Source organism: Myotis myotis, unplaced genomic scaffold (genome assembly GCF_014108235.1).
Source record: "Myotis myotis isolate mMyoMyo1 unplaced genomic scaffold, mMyoMyo1.p scaffold_m19_p_5, whole genome shotgun sequence".
Lineage (NCBI taxonomy): Eukaryota > Metazoa > Chordata > Mammalia > Chiroptera > Vespertilionidae > Myotis > Myotis myotis.
This window is the reverse complement of record NW_023416357.1, coordinates 99,876,566-99,895,497: the sequence shown is the minus strand read 5'-3', so window position 1 is coordinate 99,895,497 and position 18,932 is coordinate 99,876,566. Positions and strand designations below refer to the sequence as shown.

Here is an 18,932-nt window from a genome sequence, read left to right as displayed (position 1 = left end):
AGGTCCCTCTAGCCCAGCTGGTGTGGCCCAGTGGTTGAGTGTCAACCCATGCACCAAGAGGTCGCTGGTTCGATACCCGGTCAGGGCACATGCCCAGGTTACAGGCTTGAGCGTGTGGGAGACAGCCAAACAATGTTTCTTAGTGAAATTTCTCTTTCCCTAAAAATCTATAAAAATACATATTTTTTTAAAAAAGGCCCCTTCCAATTGTTATCCTTGTTCTCTGCAGTTCTGTGTCAATCTGTAATTATTTATTGCATATTTGTATCTGGCTCTCCTCAAGGCATGGAGCGTAACATTTTTGGTTAACACTGTATTGAGAACCCAGCACATTGGTAAGTGCTTTTTAAATTAATAAACAGATGGCATGAGTTTGGTAGAACTGCCACCCCTTTCCCGTGAGTCTCTGGGTACCAAGGGGAGTAAAAAGGGCTGTGATGGAGATTACACAAATCCACAGAAAATAAGGCGGCCACAGCACCTTTGGCCATTGAGCCTTGGGTGAGTAGCCTGTGTTCTCTAGGCCTTTTGTTCCTTTTCTCTCAAGTGAACAGGAAATGGAAGGTTGCACCACCTGCCTCCAAATGCCTGGTGGACTCTACAAACAAAACAGGGTTGTTACTTCTTGGTTTCATTCTTAGCCTTTGCTGCAAGTAGTGTCACCTTTGTGTGTATGTGTGTGTTTTGTTTTGTTAATCCTCAACAGAGGATATTTTTTCCATTGCTTTTCAGAGAGAGTGGAAAGGAGGGAGGGGGATAGAGAGAGAAAAACATTGATGTGAGAGAGACACGTTGATTGGCTGCTTCCTACACATGCCCTGACTGGGGGGCAGGGAGTGAAACAGCAATTCAGGTCCGTGCCCTTGACCAGGAATCAAACCTGAGACCCTTTGGTCCACTGGCCTGTGCTCTAACCACTGAGCAGCACCAGCCAGGGCAAGCATCACCACCTTTTCTCAGCAGTGTCCAATTATGGTGACCTGGGGCCACAGACCTGCCACATCCCGTGTGCTTTTTCCCCAGCCTGTTTTGACGATCATGCACATCTTGAGGCTGCACCCAGGGGAAGCCCCACCCTCACAAAGAAGGAATAAGCTGTCACCATTGACCTTACTAGGTTTCTGGAGATGAAGGGTGTGTGTGCAGGGATGTCAAAAAGTGTTGCTCCTGGCTTGAGGGCGGGGGGTGGGGTGGGGGTGGGGGGGGCAGGAGTCCTCTGAGTCATGGGCTCTGTCCACACTTTTGAGTGAATTTGAATTTCAAATGTGGAACAGGGTGGTCAGAGCCACTCCCTGGCTGTGGTCACAGTGCTGTTTCACAACTGACTAAACTTAAAACTGCATTTGAGTCCTGTGTGTCTTACCAAGTACCTCTTCCGCCCTCACACCCCGTCACTGCAGGAGAGGACTGGCCCCTCACCACTCAATGTCTCCTGTTAGAATCAGTGCCCAGCAGCTGCCGCCCCAGCTCAAGTCCCAGAAACAAAGCCCCTTTCTTTTGGAAGCCATCTGTGAGAACAATGGTTTTTATTTAAAAAATAACTTTTCTGTAACATAAGAAAGGATCATTGTGACTGCACCTCCCCTCTCCCTAGATGGTATTGAGAGGTGGGCAGGGTCACAACCTGGAGAAGTCTTCTCTGTGCTGCTCCAGCCACTGATCCAGTGTCCTGGCCTTGGGGTTGAGCCTCAGGGTCAGTTCGATGTCCCGGTCGGGTTTCAAGGCATAGAAACGGAACATGTTGGCCAGGTCCTGGGCGCCAGGGAAGCCAAGCTTCTCGTAGTCCTCAGGGGTTGTCTGGAAGTAGAGGGGGCGGGGGGAGGGGAGGTCTGTGAGGATCCATCAACATCTCAGCATCCCGCTGAGGTGGTGGGGGCTGGGGGACACCTCAGTCCCTACCAAGGTCCTTGCTAAGTCCACCTGAAACCATTCTAAAAGTTTAAAAACCAGCCCTAGCTGGTTTGGCTCAGTGGATAGAGTGTCAGCCTTCGGACTGAAGGGTCCCGGGTTCAATTCTAGTCAAGGGCACATGCTGGGCTGTGGGCTTGATCCCCAGTGGGGGGCATGCAGGAGGCAGCCAATCAGTGATTCTCTCTCATCACTGATGTTTCTATCTCTCTCCCTCTCCCTTCCTCTCTGAGATCAATAAAATTTTTGGAAAAAATAATAAAAATAAATGTTTAAAAACCATTGTTCTGGGTCAATTTAAGATCTTGAGATGAAACCTCAGTTCCTTCCAAATCAGAATTGTTTACATCACTTTCTTGCTCAGAAACCAAAGCTGTTCCCCTTTCCAGACTGAATTGGATCTGAACCCCTCAGATCCTCCACAACCTGCCTCAAGCTTTTCTCTGTTTACACAGTGACACATGGCCACTTAGGGCCTTTTTGCTAGTGCACATCATTGTGCTCAGCTTCAGGTCTATTCCATTCAATCCTCGTAACAACTCAAGCAGAGGACACTATTCACACACCCATTTCATGGATGAGGAAACTGAAGCAGAGAGGGGTCAGGGACCATGCCTCAGATTATACACTGTTAGGTGTTAAGGGCAGGGACTGGGATCCAAGTCTGCGGGGGTCTATCTGCCCCCAAACTCCCATCATTACTCTATTTGGGTCTGGGGGCTCTGCAGTAGCTTTTGTCTTTTAACACCTAAGAGTGTTAATGAGATTTTCTTTAATGAGAAGGTCTTACTTTCATAATAGGAATGACAACAAGAAACCCAGGGTCTGGACTGGAGGGCTGCGGGTTGGTGGGGAAAGGAGGGTACTGTGGGCCTTCCACCCACCCAGCCAGGCCAGGTATGTGTGTGTGTGTGTGTGTGTGGGGGGGGGGGCTATCTCTCTGGCCTCCTCCCTCTTCTCTTCCTTCAAGGCACATCCCAAAGGAGCCCAGCAGCCCTGCATTCTCACTCCTGGCCTTGGCCCCTACTGTCCCCTCTTCTGGAAACCTTCCTCCCCACTTGGTCAACCACCTATGCCAGAAATTTCACTCAGCAGCCATACTTGGCTCCCAAGAACAGCACAGCATGGATGTTCACAGCTGTGATGAATTCAGATTTACCTTCTCCTATATCCCCCTTCCTACTACTCACAAAGCCCTCCTGGGGGGTTGAAATGACCAGCAGGGGCCGAGGGGCTCACCTTGGCATCGTGCACAGTCTTCCCAGTGTGCTTGGAGAGCAGGGCAGCATACTCCTCCGCTGTGTGCCTGCAGGTACTGAGTCCAAGGTTCTGGCCGATGTATTGTTCTGGCATCTTCAGCAGACTGAGTACCACAGGGCCCAGGTCGGTGACGGACATGCCATCCATGGGTATGTCACCCATGGGCAAGCCTGGGGGAGAAGGGGAGGAGAGACATGCTGGCACATGACATGTCCTGGAGGGGAGAGTGGGGTAGAGACTAGTACCAACCGGACATCTGCACAGATCAGCACGTGGCATGACTTAGACACTTCCTGGTATCTACGTCAGCAGAAGCAGCAGTGGAACTGAATTGGAAAATGGGATTCAAGCCTGGCCAGCATGGCTCAGTGGTTGAGTGTCGACCTATGAACCAGGAGATCCCAGTTCGATTCCTGGTTGGGGCACATGCCTGGGTTGCAGGCTTGGTCCCCAGTGTGGTGCATGCAGGAGGTGGCCAATCAATGATTCTCTCTCATCACTGATGTTTCTATCTCTCTACCCCCCACCTTCATCTCTGAAATTAATAAAAATATATTTAAAAACAAAACAAAAAAACCTCTGAGCCTGGGTTACTCCATTCTTAGAGTGGGGAGAACCCTGGACCGGCCGACCTCTCTCAGGGCTGAGATGGGAGGACAAGGGACAGGAAAGGAAAGGGCTTCAAAAGGTCCCCCGAGAACAGAGTGGTACTCCTGGGCCCACTGCTCCCAAAACACTGGCCTGAGTGTACCTGGCCACATCCTGAATTCCTCATGTGGAACCCGTGGGTGGGTTCTCCAAACACCAACTCTACTGACAGGAATGCTTGACAAGCCGAGGCCAGGACCTGGCCCAGAGAATGACTAGCTGCCAAATTGTTATTTTGTAGATGGAAAGGGACAGCAGTGTTTAGATATGAGCACTTGGACCATGCAGATCACCCAGGGATCTTGTGGGGATGAAGATCTAAATCAGAACACAAGGGGTGTCTGACTAGCTTTGCAAACTATAAAGGGCGGTGCCCATGTGCCAACACATGGACCAGACTGCTTGCTCACCGGTGGGCAGGTCTTGAGAAAGGGTGAGCCAGTGTTTACGCACAAAGGGGTGGGGGTGGCCCGCTGAGGGGGCTCACCCCTCCCGCTCGGGCCTCCTGAGCGTCCTGCTCTAATCCACTGGCTAACAGACAAGACACAAGTTGTGTAAGATTCCCTCCAAGCCAGGGTCCAGTATGGGCATTGAGAAGAGAGTGCTTTCCGCTTTGTGAAACCTACAACTGGGTCTCGTCTTCCAAATCCTCTCATTTTTGAAGGCGAAGTAACAGTAACTGCACTTGTCTCTGTAGGTTTTCTCACTGCCCCTGTGAAGGTGAGTGTTATGCCCATTTCACAGAGCAGGAAGCAGAGGCCCAGCCAGGCTTCTTGCCTTGCTCACAGTCACAGACCTAACGTGAGAGCCAGGACTCAGGCCCGGAACCATCTGAAGACAAGCCCATGGTTTCCGGGGACAGCCACAGTGCCACACAGAGCAGGTGCTCAAGGAGGAAGGGCACTCACTCAGCAAGTAGCTCTTTCCATCCGGGGCTTTCTGGGGTAGGAAGTAGGAGAGGAGGTTCTCGAAATAGCAGGGCAGCCGCACACTGGTCATGGGAACACCGATGTCCCGGAAATATTCCTCCACCTCTCCTTTGCCGTCAAAGTGGCCTGCTGCCAGTCTCCCCGCCGTCAGCTTCTTGATGTTCTCCAGGCCGCTGTAGACCACATAGTGAAGGCCCAGGCGCTTGGCCAAATTGGCCAGCAGCTTTCCCTGGATGGCAGGAAAGGAGACACCGCAAAGCCAGGAGGGAGGATGTGTGTCCCCAATCACATCCAGGCTCTCCAACCCAAGCTGCCACTGTGCCTGATGCTAAGAGCCGGACAACACTTACTCTTCAGATAAGGCCCCTCTTCCAGAATGATGCTCACACATGCTACCCTACCCTTTAACACGGGATTGTAAGCCTATGCCGCCCACAGAACCTTGCATCACTTCTCTAGATCATCTGGATTGTTCACTTTCTGATGTGCTTGGCTGCAGCCCACCTATGTGCAACCTGCTGCTAAGTCCTCTTCCTTGGAGCCCAGGATTCCACAGGGAGGTGCTGCAGCTCAGTGGTGAAGCACACTGAGTGCTTGGGTTCCGGTTCTGGTTCTGCACTGCACTACGCGATGCTGGACAAGCGATCTAACCGTTCTGGACTCGTCAGTTAAACGGGGACCACAATACTACCTGCTGCATAAGGTTGTGTAGGGAGGGGATTGGCTGGCGGCCTCCAAAAAGATACGTCCATATCCTAACCCCTAGAACCTGTGAATGTAACCTCATTCGGAAAAGGTCTCTACAAGTATAATTAAGGAACTTGGGATGACATTACCCTGGATTACCCCTTAACCCAAGACAAGTGTCCTTATAAGAGATAGAGAAGACACAGAGAAGTCCATGTGAAGACAGAGGCAGAGACTGAAGTGATGTGGCCACAAGGAGAACTGGCAGCCCCCAGGAGCTGGAAGAGGCAAGGCACAAAATCTCCTTTAGAGTCTTTGGAGGGAGCAGGAGCCTGGCCCTATCAAAAACCTTAATTTTGGACTTCTGGACTCCAAAACTGAGGAAGAATAAATTCCCATTATTTTAAGCCACCTGGCTTGTGGTCTTGTTACAGCAGCTGTGGGGCACTAATACAGGTTATCAGGATGTGACAAGAGCTGCTTCAACCAGAGAAGCTGTCTTTGTCTTCTCTATGGAATGAGCTTCCATGTAAGATACAACCAAAGAAAGGGTCAAGGCTAAAAACAATTTTGGAGACCAGTGATCCAGTCCAATCCCCCTTTACTTTACAGAGGAAGAAAACAAAGCCCAGAGCTGGGAAGTGACATATCCAAAGACATAGCTGTGGATGAGGCAGGACTGAAAACTGAAGTGCGTAACTCCCAGCCTAGGGCCTTTCCTCTGGCACCAACTATACCTTCCACAAAGACCGGAGTGTCCTCTATGTGTCAGGCTCTCTGCTAGTGTCTCCATCTTCAATGAGACAAAAAGATGGCCATGTCTCATGGTTCCTCTCATATCCCTGCCACCACCATCTAGGTTCAATAACCACCTAACTAGGGAGAATCTGGGTGGAAAACAGAATAAAGGGAAACAAAGCATGTGAAAAGGGACATGGGGACTTTCTGGGTTGATGGAAATATATTTTTATCAAAAGGCAATTATATGGGTTTATTTACTTTCAAATTTTATCAAACTAACCAAGAGAATTCTAACCAATTGTCATTTTTAATTCCAGACCCGTGTTTAATCATTATCTCTTCATTTTAAGACTTTTAATAAAAATGTCATTTTTAAAGAAACCAATTTTTTTTTTTATCAAACTGTACAATTAAAATGTGTACATTATATTATAAGAAATTATGGGTCAATAGAGTTAGATTTTTAGAAAGTATAAAAAGTCATTGGATGACAAAGGAAATAAGTGGTTGCCTGAGGCTGGGGGGAGGGGGTGTCGGGAGTGACTATTAACAGGTACAGGGTTTCTTTTTGGGGTGATGAAATGTTCCGGAATTAGGTAGTAGTGATGGCTCCACAACTTTGTGAATATGTTAAAAAACAATGAATTGCACACTTTGGGTGACTTGTATGGTCCATGAATATAAAAGAAAGTCACTGGATGAGAAAGCAGCCTCCTCTTACCCGCATCAAAATCTAGGAGGGCTGCATGGAAGCGAGGGTAAAGGACTGCAGTGTCAGTGGTCCTAGTCAGAGTGAGTCTCATAGGCAAGTTAAAACTGCCTCCAAGGAACCAACAGGGACCTGGGAGCTCCTTTTAAGATGCACTGCAACTCGCCCCAGCCTCCCCACACCCTCCGGCCTGCCCTCACCTGCTTGACTTCCTGCTCCTGGCTGCAGTTCTCCCAGTAGTTGGTCACGATGAAGGTGGCGTGAGCCCCGGCCAGAGCCAGTTTCATGCTGGCCTCATCATCCTAGTCTCCCTGCACTATCTCTGCACCTTGCAGCCTCAGTTCCTTTGCTGCCTTCTGCCCAGGGTCCCGGGTTACAGCCCGAACCCTGAATGTGCCATCTTCCAAGAGTGTCCGGGCCACTGAGCCCCCCTGGGCACCTGTGAAGAGTCAAAAAGACCTTAAGGGTCGACTGTGCCTGGGAGTCCCGCTCAGGTTAAAACCCCGAAGGGAATGCTCCACCACAGCGGGACGCCCAAGACACTGGTCACCTCTCGCTCTCATTGAACTGCCTTACACCGATTTTAAATCACAGCTTTCATGAGATAGAATTCATTTACCACAATTAGAAGTGTATCGTGTAGCCCCGGCCGGGTAACTCAGCTGGTTAGAGCGTTGTCCCAATACACCAAAGTCCTATCCCCGGTCAAGGCACATCCAAAAATCAACCAATGAATGCATAAATAAGTGGAACAACAAATCGATGTTTCTCTCTCTCTCCTTTCTTCTCTAAAAATCAATCAATAAAAAATAAGTGCATAAAGTAGTGGCTTTTAGTGTATTCAGAGTTATGCAACCATCATCACAGTCAATTTTAGAACATGTTCACCTCCCCAAAAAGAAGATAATACCCATTAGCAGTCACTCCCCATTCTCTCCTCCCTCCAATCCCTGGCAACCACTCATCTGTTTTGTCTCTACAGATGTGCATGGACTCCTTCAACATGTGGCTTTTTGTTTCTGGCTTCTTTCACTCAACATGTTTTCAAGGTTCATCAATGTTTTAGCAGGCATCACACCTATACCTTTTATAAAATTCTAAAAATGTATTATGAAATATTTACAGATACAAAAAGGGATAGTGACACTCATGTACCCACCACTTAGCTTAAGAAATAAAATATTACATATACCTTTTCGGAAAAAAAAAAAAGATTGAGAAAATTACAAAAATTAAAATAATCAAACGGAAGAAAATAAAAATCATCCATAAATACAGGATGGAGCAGCCCTAGCTGGTTTTGCTCAGTAAATAGAGCATCAACCCACAGACTGAAGGGTTTCGGGTTCGATTCCAGTCAAGGGCATGTACCTCAGCTGTAGGGGAACGTGCAGAAAGCAACCAATCAATGTGTCTCTCTCACATCAATGTTTCTCTCCCTCTCCCTTCCATTCTCTAAAAACCAATGAAAAAATATACTCTGATGAGGATTAAGAAAAATAAATAAGTAAGTAAATAAATAAATAATAAATGGAGGAGCAAAAGTAGGTTTAGTGTTGTGAGTACGTAAAACAGGTTATTCTTTATTATTATTTAACTAGTGCCCCAGTGCATGGATTCATGCACATTGAACGGAAATTAATTAGAAGGTAGCTGGTGGGGTAGGACTGGGCGAGATGGGCCAGACACACCCTGAAGCCAACCTCCTGTGGTCCCTCCCCAGCCAGCCACACCTGGGGGGCTGCCACAGCTCCAAGGGAGTCTGTGGAGTGAGCTGGGATCCCTCGGGCAGGAGGGGTTCCTTGTCCTGGCCTATGGGGATAGGGCTAAAACTGGCTCTCCAACATCCCCTGAGGGGTCCTGGATTGCGAGAGGGCGGTTCTCGGGTGATACACCCTGGAATCAGGCTCCCTCCTCTCTGGTTCCAGGGTACATCACCTGAGAACCACCACTGCCAAGTCACTGCAGCTGGGCAGCTCCTGCATTGAGCGTCTGCTCCCTAGTGGTCAGTGCGCATCATACCTACCAGCCGGTCGGACGGTCGCTTAGCCTTTTACATATATAATTATCTTATTATTTTCCATAAAAACAGGTTTACTGTGCCACTGTGACATTCTTTTGAGTTAATAAAACTACTGTAATAATCATAACCTGCATGTCTTTTTTCCAAACAAACAACTGAATACCTACTTTTGCCCATCCCTGTAAGTACAAGAACATTGGCTGCTACACTACTTCCAAGGACGGAAATTTATAGACAAACTGTCCTTTGGTAGGATTCTGGTTACATAAGTGATAAATCCATACACAGTCATTAAAAAGAATGTGGCAAATTGCAGAATTGCAATTACCCTCATACAGGTCCAGATGGGAATGTAAAATGGTAGTCACTTTGTAAAACAGCCTGCCAGGTCCTCAACATAGAGTTACCATATGATACAGCAATTCTACTCAGAGGTATATACCCAAGAACATTGAAAATATACATCCACACAAAAACTTGTACATGAATGTTAATAGCAGCATTACAAACAATAACCAAATGAAATCTATACACCAAAAGATTTGTGGCTGCCAGGAGCCGAGGAAAATTGGGGGAAATGGGGAATGATTGCTCGTAGGTGTTCACATAAGAAACATCCAAACCTGTAGATGATTTTTTTAAGTTTATTTAAGCCAAACTGATGACATCACCAGGAAGCAAAATTTCAACAGACTGAGAAAATGCTCTGGAGAATGAACATTTTGCAGCTTTAAAACAAAACAAAAAGTCACTGATTTTAGGGGGAGAGAAAGAGAGAGATAGAAACTTGTTGTTGCACTTATTTATGCATTCAATGGTTGATGCATGTACGTGCCCTCACGGGGAATCAAACCCACCATCTTGGCGTATTTAGACAATGCTCTAACCAGCTGAACTATGCTGCCAGGGACTAGAGCTTATTTTATACATTAAAATCTAAGAAGTCCTGGCCAAGGGGCTCAGTTGGTTAGAGTGTTGTCTCAAACACACAAAGCTTGTGAGTTCAATTACTGGTTAGGGCTCATATGGGAGGCAACCAATGTTTCTCTCTCCCGTCGACGTTTCTCTCTCTCTAACAGCCCTAGCTGGTTTGGCTCAGTGGATAGAGTGTCGATCTGTGGACTGAAGCGCCCTGGGTTCAATTCTGGTCAAGGGCACATGCCAGGGTTGCGGGCTCCATCCCCAAAAGGTGGTGCGCAGAAGGCAGTCAATCAATGATTCTCTCTCATCACTGATGTTTCTCTCTCTCTCTCTCCCTCTCCCTTCCTCTCTGAAATCAATAAAAATATATTTTAGAAAAAAAGGATAATGTTATATTGGAATTCAGTGAGTCAAACAGAAGACGCCACAGTTAGAGGGCCGAATTTGGAGTCTTTATAGCAAACGCCGGAGGCCGTGAGAGGACTAAGGTCTCTCCAAAACCTCGCGGCCCCCAGTGAACTTAGGGGTTAGCTTATAAAGGCAAAAAAAAAACCCCAAAAACACGTGCTGGGATGGGGGCAGTGTGCTTGGCAGATATCGTGTAGAAAGCTTGCAGCCTTGAGCACAGCATAGCTCAGATAACCAGAAGACACCTGGCATGGGAGGAACCAAGGACGGACCAGATAATTAAGAGGGGGCAGTGACTAGACTATAGGCTGATAAAAATGTACATTAGGTTACTGACACAGATTCAGATTGCTAGCCCCGCCCCCAAAATGTCTTATTTTCCCCATTATTCGAGCAAGCGTGCTTACAGAAGCTAGAAATAGCAGAGTTACTTCTATCAGGGAGGCTCTCTGGTTTAGTTACTTCCTGGAGTTAACAGAACAAAAGACCATCTGTGTTTAGCAGAAAATTTTAAACGGCAGTTCTTACAAAATGGAGATTACGGGAACAAGATGGAGTGCCTACGGTTCAGATGGAGGGCGAGGGACAGAATGGAGTCAGTCCTTTTAAGGCCCATTGTTCAATAACTCTGACATTTCAAAAGTATGTTGCCTTAGAGCCCTAGTACACTGTTGGTGGGAATGCAAGCTGGTGCAACCATCATGGAAAACAGTATAGAGTTTCCTCCAAAAATTAAATATGGAACTGCCATTTGACCCAGTGATCCCACTTCTAGGAATATATCCTAGGAACCCCAAAGCACCAATCAGAAAGAATATATGCACCCCTCTATGTTCATAGCAGCACAATTTACAATAGCTAAGATCTGGAAACAGTCCAAGTGCCCATCAGTAGGTGAATGGATAAAAAAGCTGTGGCACATTTATACCATGGGATACTCTGCAGCAGTAAAAAAGGACCTCTTACCCTTTGAGACAGCACGGAGGGACCTGGAGAGTATCATGCTAAGTGAAATAAGTCAGTCAGAGAAAGACAAGTATCACATGATTGCACGCCTATGTGGAAATCTAAGTAACAAAATAAACTGATGAACTGAGTGGAACCAGAGACATGGAAGCCTGGGACAGAGTGTGGAATCTCAGAGGGAAGGAGGGAGAGGGTGGATGGGTGGATGGGAGGTAATCAACCAAAGACCTTGTATGCATATATGCACAGCCCATGGACATAGACAATAGGGTGCTAAAGGCCTGGGATGGGGGGAGGGGTCAGGGAGGGCTGGAGGGGATCAATGGTGTGTGTGGGGGGAAACAAATGTAATACTTTCAACAATAAAGAATTATTTTTTTTAAAAAAAATAGTATGTTACCTTAGATGCAAAAAGATAATAGATTCACTTAAGGTAGGTTGGTCAAGGAAGCTATAGTCCTAGGATTCAACTATCTGCCATAATCTGCTTTTAGTTAGGACTTTGGATAACCATTCTGTGTGGTTATTTTTGGTATTCGAGTTTGTAAGGCCCACCATGCAGGCCTCCCCTGGGCTTGTCAGGTTTAGTATGCCAGGTTTCCATTCACATAGATATGGGGGGTTCTTTCTTGGGGGGTGATGAGACCTTCTAAAACTGATCTGGGTGATGGTCACAGAACTCTGCAAATATACCAGAAACCAGTGAATTGCACACTTTAAATGAGTAAACAGTATGTGACTCATACCTCAATATATGAATTATACCTCAATAAAGCTGGTGTATGTTTTAAAATATATATTTAAGTATATATCATACATAAGTATATATGTTATATATATAAAGTACATATATATAGGGTACCCCAAAAATGTATACACACTTTAACAGCTGATAGCTCAATTGATGTTTCTTTTTAGATTTAACCCATTGGAATTAATAACTATTCAAAATGTATACATTTTTTGGGGGGGAGAGAGAGAAAGAACAGGTGGGGGCAAAATAAAACACTATCGTTTGAAAATAATTTAGATATTTCTAACTTGGTAGGATACTCAGGAAACCTGGTAACAGAGATGGATGGGTGGGGGTACAGAGGTGGGAGGGAGATTTAATGTCGGTATGATGTGCAATCACTACTCATTCAAAGAAGTTAACGTGATTTTTTTAAGATGCAAAGGACATCCGCGCTCAGGGCTCAGGTCCTGTCCGCACGGCCCCGCCGGGGTCAGAGGTCCAGCCTATCGCACCTTCCCTCCCGAACCCCGGGATGTCTCCCCGAGCTGGGGGAGGGGGCGCCCTGGCTCGTGAGAGGTCCCGCGCTTTGGGGCCTCCGATGGGGTGGGGTTCCGCTTACCCGTGGCTCCAAACACCACCACTACCTTCTTGTCCGCCATGCGAGCGGGAGCGGGAGCGGGAGCGGGAGATGCGGTCCTGAGCAGCCTGCGAGGCGAGGGAAGCGCGGGGTGGGCCGCGGGGCCGGGGGTCCTCGCCCTGAACCACGCGCGCACACCGGAGGGGCGGCAGCCCCGAGAGGTCGGGATCCGCGACCCCTGGCCTCCCCCCCCCCGCCCGGGCCTGACACCACCTCCCCAGCCCGAGTCTCGGACCCTTGCCCCGACCTGCGTTACCCCCTCACCACAGCCTGGGTGGGAAACACTACGGTAACCCGGGCCTTCGCTTTTGCAGCCGAGTCCACCACGGAGGGGGGGGTATAATCCCACGAAAGGGGCCGACCCCTGCCCGCAGCTTCATTCCTGCGCCGGCAAGCCCCCCCGCCCCCATTCCCGGCTGCCCTGCATGAAGGGACCCGAGGCTGCGCGGCTCCAACCCCTCGCTGTCCGGGTCCTCACTCCGCGCTGAGCGGACTCGCCACCCCCGCGCACGGACGGAGATGGTTCATCCCGGCCCGGCGAGAACCCGCGGGTTGTTTGGACCCGTCCCCGCCGCAGTCACCGATCTCGCACGAACGTCTGAACCTGTAGATAATGGGGTGTCACCTAAAGGTGATCCAACCTATACCCGTGAGTCTTAACCACGTCAAGGCCCCGAGCTATTTCTTATCTGCCTGACTCACGGTTGAGGTTGCTGCTACTTGCACAGATTTGAATGATTTTGAACAGAAAAGTGAGATTTCTTTGTGTTGAACTAAAACTCAAAAATGACCCCCACTCTTCTGAAAAGTTATTCTGACTGGATAAGAACATTTGCTTTTTGCCCTGGCTGGCTTGGCTCAGTGGATAGAGCGTTGGACTGCAGACTGGAAGGTCCTGGGTTTGATTCCGGTTGGGGGCACACGCTCGGGTGCGGGCTAGGTCCCCAGTGGGGGCCGTGCAGGAGGCAGCCGATCAGTGATTCTCTCTCATCATTGATGTTCCTATCTCTCTCTCCCTCTTCCTTCCTCTCTGAAATCAATAAAAATATTTTTTTTAAAAAAAGAACATTTGCCTTTTTAATTCACTCCATAATATATGTATGGGTGTGGCTGTGGGTGAGTGGTCAAGGTGGGGGGCCAGGAGATCTTTGGGGTGATTCGGGGCAGGTTCAAGTCCTGCTGCTTATCAGGGCTCTGATGACCTGATATTATCACAAGAGCTTGGTGCTCATCTAAATGATGTCAGACTAGCCCTCGCTGGTATGGCTCAGTGGACAGAGCGTCGGCTGGAGGCAAAGGGTCCCAGCTTCCCGTCTGTCAAGGGCAGGTACCTTGGTTGCAGGCTCCTCCCCGGCCTGGGCCCTGGTCAGGGCTCCTGCAGGAGGCAACTAATATGCTTCTCTCACATAGATGTTTCTCTCTGTCTTTCCCTCTCTTTTCCACTCTCTCTGAAAATCAATGGAAAAAATATCCTCAGGTGAGGATTAAAAATAAATAAATAAATGATGTCAGGTGAAGAAATGCTGATAACAAAATACGTATTAACTCATCTGGGAATGTCAGGTTTGGGACAGCAGGCATTTGTGTTCACTGCTGAATTGCCAGCACCTAAACTAGTACTCAGCACAAAGTAGGCTGGTTGGTTGTCTAAACATCTGCGAGGCACTGGACATACTCGAGCTAAAACTGACACTGTTTTCCTGAATCTAGTTGTGAAGATACCCCACAACAGAATATGTGTATATATCTTTAATTTATTGATGAGAGAGAGAGAGAGAGAGAGAGAGAGAGAGAGAGAGAGAGAGAGAGAAACATTGATTTGTTGTTCCACTTATTATTTGTTGTTGCAGAGATCAAACCCACAACCTTGGCATACAGGGACGATGCTCTAACCAACTGAGCTCCCCTGCCAAGATGGGAGTGTAAGTCTTTTTCTATCCAATTGTCTTGCTAGTTTTCAAGGTGCTCAATGTAATAACCTTCCCCTGTACCATCTTGGCCAATGGAGGAGACTTTCTGGCACCCCCTGACTCTATGGTAACAAGGAGGCTGTTGGAAAAGGGCAGACATACTGGCAGCCTGGACAAAGGTTTTTCTCTCTTGAAACCCCACCCATCCTGGGGTTCCCTTAAGGCCTGAGTGGAGAGATTTAGCTATTGACTAGTGTATGCTCAATGGTGACACAGCACTTTCTGTGGTAATTTATATCTGACAAAGAATTTCCTACAAAGCACTTGCCAGTTCACCCAGCCCAATGACATGTACTAATGAAGATGACAGTTGGAGGAACCCTTTTCTGGGCTCATGCTATGTATCATGTACAGAATAAACCCTACATTAACTCATTTGACCCCTTGAAGCAACCTTTCCTTCAATCAGTGACACTCAGATTAATTCAATTACGTGTCTGTGTGTTTGTGTGTGTGTGTGTGTGTGTGTGTGTGTGTGTGTATGTGTTTGGGGTGCAGGTAGTACAATGTATACTTCCCATTACCCCTTTCTTAAAATTCATTCTTTTTTATTTGATTTTGAGAGCCAAGTAATGCATAATGAATTTATGTATTCTCATAAAAAAGTAAATGGTACTGTAAATGAAAGTTTGAGTAAATGAAAGAAGAGTCCCATAGGACTCTTCTAAGGGATCAAAGACAGTTTAATTTAGATATGATTTGCAAATCAGAAAATGTATCCTTTGGCATGAACCAAAGACACACTCTAAGGTGGGAAAAATAAAGCAACATTTTTAAAGGGAAGAGTTTCAAGGAGTTGCTAATCAAAGGGTTGGGATACAAGACCATAACTTATTCATTTTCTGATTGTGGGGGCAACTGGATTTTTAGGGGACTGCTGACTCAATGGTCAGCTAGTGGAGCTGTGAGATAAGAATAATGGGTAGTTTCAATTGACTCATGGTCAGCAAGTAGAGTCATGGGATAGTCTAATAGTTGGAGTCACAAAATATGGTCAGCAGGGCAGGTCACAAGGCAGGGGCCAATGCCTCAGTTTCCCTTGGAGTCTGCAAAATACACCAATAAAACAATTATTTTTAGTAAAACAGACAATGCAAAGAATACAAATTGTCTGATAGGCAAAGGCAGAGTTTAAACTGCAAAATGGCCTAGTTATTGGAGCAAGGTCAGAGACCAAATTGTAGAAGAGTCCAGATATTAGAATCCTCAGTACAGATAAAGCACAAGTGACCCTAGACCTCTCTCTATCATTCTAGTGTGTAAACCTTTCCTACTTTTGAATGCATTTATATACCTAAACATGAACATGTAGAAAGATAACATTTTATAGTTAAGAAATAAAAGGGATCATACTGACTATATTTTCCCACAATATTTATTATGAAAATTTGTAAACATACAGAAAAGTTGAAAGAACTGCATAGTGAATACCCATATACTTACCACATAGATTCTTCAATTCTTAACATTTTGCTATATTTGCTTTATCAGCTATCTTATTTTTTATACATTTCAAGTTAGTTGCAGACATCAGTACTTTTCTCCCCTAAACACTCCAGCATACATATTATTTAGAGTTCGATATTTGTTTTTTAGGTTAAGTTTATAACACACTGTAGAACAGTAGTTGCCAACCTTTCGGACCTTATGGACCACCAGTGGTCCACAGACCACCGGTTGGTGACTGCTGCTATCCTCCTATATAATAAAGAGGTAATATGCAAATTGACCCTCACATCACAAGATGGCTACCCCCACATTGTGACAAGATGACTGGCAGCGGAGCAGTTAGGGGCAATCAGGCAGGCAGGTGAGTGGTTAGGAGCTAGCAGTCCCCGATTGTGAGGGGGATTCCAACTGCCGGTTTAGGCCTGATCCCGCAGAGATTGGGCCTAAACCGGCAGTCAGACATCCCCCGAGGGGTCCCAGATTGGAGAGGGTGCAGGCTGGGCTGAGGGACCACCCCCCAAGTGTACAATTTCATGCACCAGGCCTCTAGTAAAACATATTTTTGTATTTTCCTACAACTTGCTTTCCCCCCTTCTACTTAATGTCCTCCCTCAGGTGGTGTTTGCCCTTTTCAATGGGGCACAATTATTGAATGAATGTGCTCCTGTCAATCCCTGCTCCATCCTCTTTTGATGGACCTAAGGTTGTTTCAAAGTTTTCACCAAAATGGAGTATCCTGGTATGTGTTGCAATGACCTCCCTTGTTTGTGCCCTTTTGAGTTCTTGCAAGAGTTAGAAAGGACAAAGATCTCAAGATCTGGGCAGTCCTAAATGTTATTAGAAAGAAACATCAATTTGTTATTCCACTTATTTATGCATTCATTGGTTGCTTCTTTTTAAAAAACGTGTCTCTATTGATTTTTTAGAGAGAGAGAGGAGGGGAGAGAAAGAGAAACATCTATGTGAGAAAGAAACACCGATAGGTTGCCATTGGTTGCCTCCCATATGCACCCGGACCAGAGACCGAACCCTGCAACCTGGGCTTGTACCCTGACTGGAATTGGAACTGGCAAACTACTAATGTATGGAACAACACTCAACCAACTGGGCCACACCTGCCAGGCCATTTGGTGGCTTCTTGTATGTGCTCTGAGGATATCCCCTGACGGGATCAAACCCACAACCTGGCATATCAGGATGAGGTTGTAATCAACTGAGCTACCTGGCCAGGGCTTCTTGCTAAATGTTAAGATGTAGTATTTTGTAGATACAGTAAACAGGATGAGCTGACAGGAACTCAACCTGATGAAAGTAGCCAATTGCAAAGAAGAAATCAACATGTTATATAAGCCATGGCTAAGCCTTCCTTCTGGGAGGTAGAGATTGGATATGAATCTGAGACAGGCTGAGCCTCTCTTAAAAACTCTTCAGTTATTTCTTAAAGTCTCTTCTGGATAAGTTTAAAGTTTCTCTTCAGGCATTCCCCAAAGAGCTCTGTTCTGTGCACCTGGAAAGTAAAGAGTTCCGCTCTACACCTGCACAGGTGTATACCAGCTGCTGGAACCTGAAATGTAAAGAACTCTACAATGCACCTGTGTGAGGAACCTAGCCCTATATAAGCCAGACCTGCAGCAGCAGTTTGGGAGCCATGCTGTTATTAGTGGCATTAAGCCCCCTCCCTTCTCCTTTCCCTCCACCTTGATTTCAGTAAACTTCCAATTTTTTTAATATGTTTTTACTGGTTTTAGAGAGAGAAGAAGGGAGAGGGAGAGAAAGGAAGAAAAAAACACACATTGATGATAGAGAACTATCAATGGGCTGCCTCCTGCATGCCCCCCATCAGGGATCGAGTCCGAAACCCACAACCCAGGCATGTGCCATGACCGGGAATCAAACTGGCAACCTTTTGTGCATGGGAGCACCAAACTGAGTCACCTCTTATTTTGAATCTGCTTAGCTTCCTCTCCTGATTTCTGTCTTGGGGGATGGGTGCAAGAACCTCTTTGTCATTGACAAATTCCCTGTCTCCCTTACGCACAGCAAGTAAATAACACTCCTTGCAACAACCACCTCTCATTTTCAAATATAGCATCTTAAACAGTGAAGCCCTTGAGTTCAATAACACAAATGTTTTCTAGAATAGCTACCCAGAAGTGTAATTGTTGGGTCAATGAGAATGCCCATTCTAAATGTTAACAGTTCCTGCCAAATTGTCCCTCCTTCCCCATGTGAAGAAAAAAGAGGCTACCAAAACAAGCCTTACAAGTTCAATAACTGAAAATAACCACACAGGTTGTTTTGATCATCAGAACATTCCTAACTTGCCTGACCAGTGTGGCTCAGTGGCTGAGCATCGCACGAACCAGGAAGTCATGGTTGGGTTCCTGGTCAGGGCTCATACCTAGGTTGGGTTGCGGGCTCAGTCCCCAGTGGGGGGTGTGCAGGAGGCAGCCGATCAATGATTCTTTCTCATCATTGATGTTTCTATCCCCTTCTCTTCTTACTTCCTCTCTCTCTGAAATAAACAAAAACACATTAAAAAAAAAAAAACACCCAAAAACCCACATTTCTAATTGAGTGGGTTATGGTATGAAGTCATGTCCTAAGTATATAGGATAAATTAATCTCTACCTTGAACAAGCCCTGTCCATTGTTTATGTGCATCTAGAATAATATATTTAAAATGTGAGAACGATCTCTTCTCCAGAAGGGTAAAGATAAACATCCCAGTGCGGGGGGGGGGGGGAGGAAGACAACCCCAACATTCCTCATTGTTCTCTTTCAACTGCATCTCTTTCAACTTCTATAAACTATGTTAAAGCTAACTATCCTGCATCCATTAATGTAAAAGTGACATCTCTCCATTTTATTTTTTACTCAGTTCTAGAGATGTTCCTGCTTCACTTTCTCCCACGCTTTAATCGTCCACCAATGGAATTC

General features: G+C 46.5%; 1 protein-coding gene across 1 annotated transcript; it reads right to left on the bottom strand.

Moving 5' to 3' along the window:
• Positions 1–1,509: 1,509 nt before the first annotated feature.
• NMRAL1 (NmrA like redox sensor 1) lies at positions 1,510–13,171 on the bottom strand. Its single transcript, XM_036310404.1, is given in 6 exon segments — positions 1,510–1,797; positions 3,148–3,338; positions 4,725–4,974; positions 7,083–7,321; positions 12,556–12,641; positions 12,838–13,171. Coding segments are annotated over 5 exon segments (900 nt in total). The 5' UTR covers positions 12,596–12,641; positions 12,838–13,171; the 3' UTR covers positions 1,510–1,617.
• Positions 13,172–18,932: the final 5,761 nt, after the last annotated feature.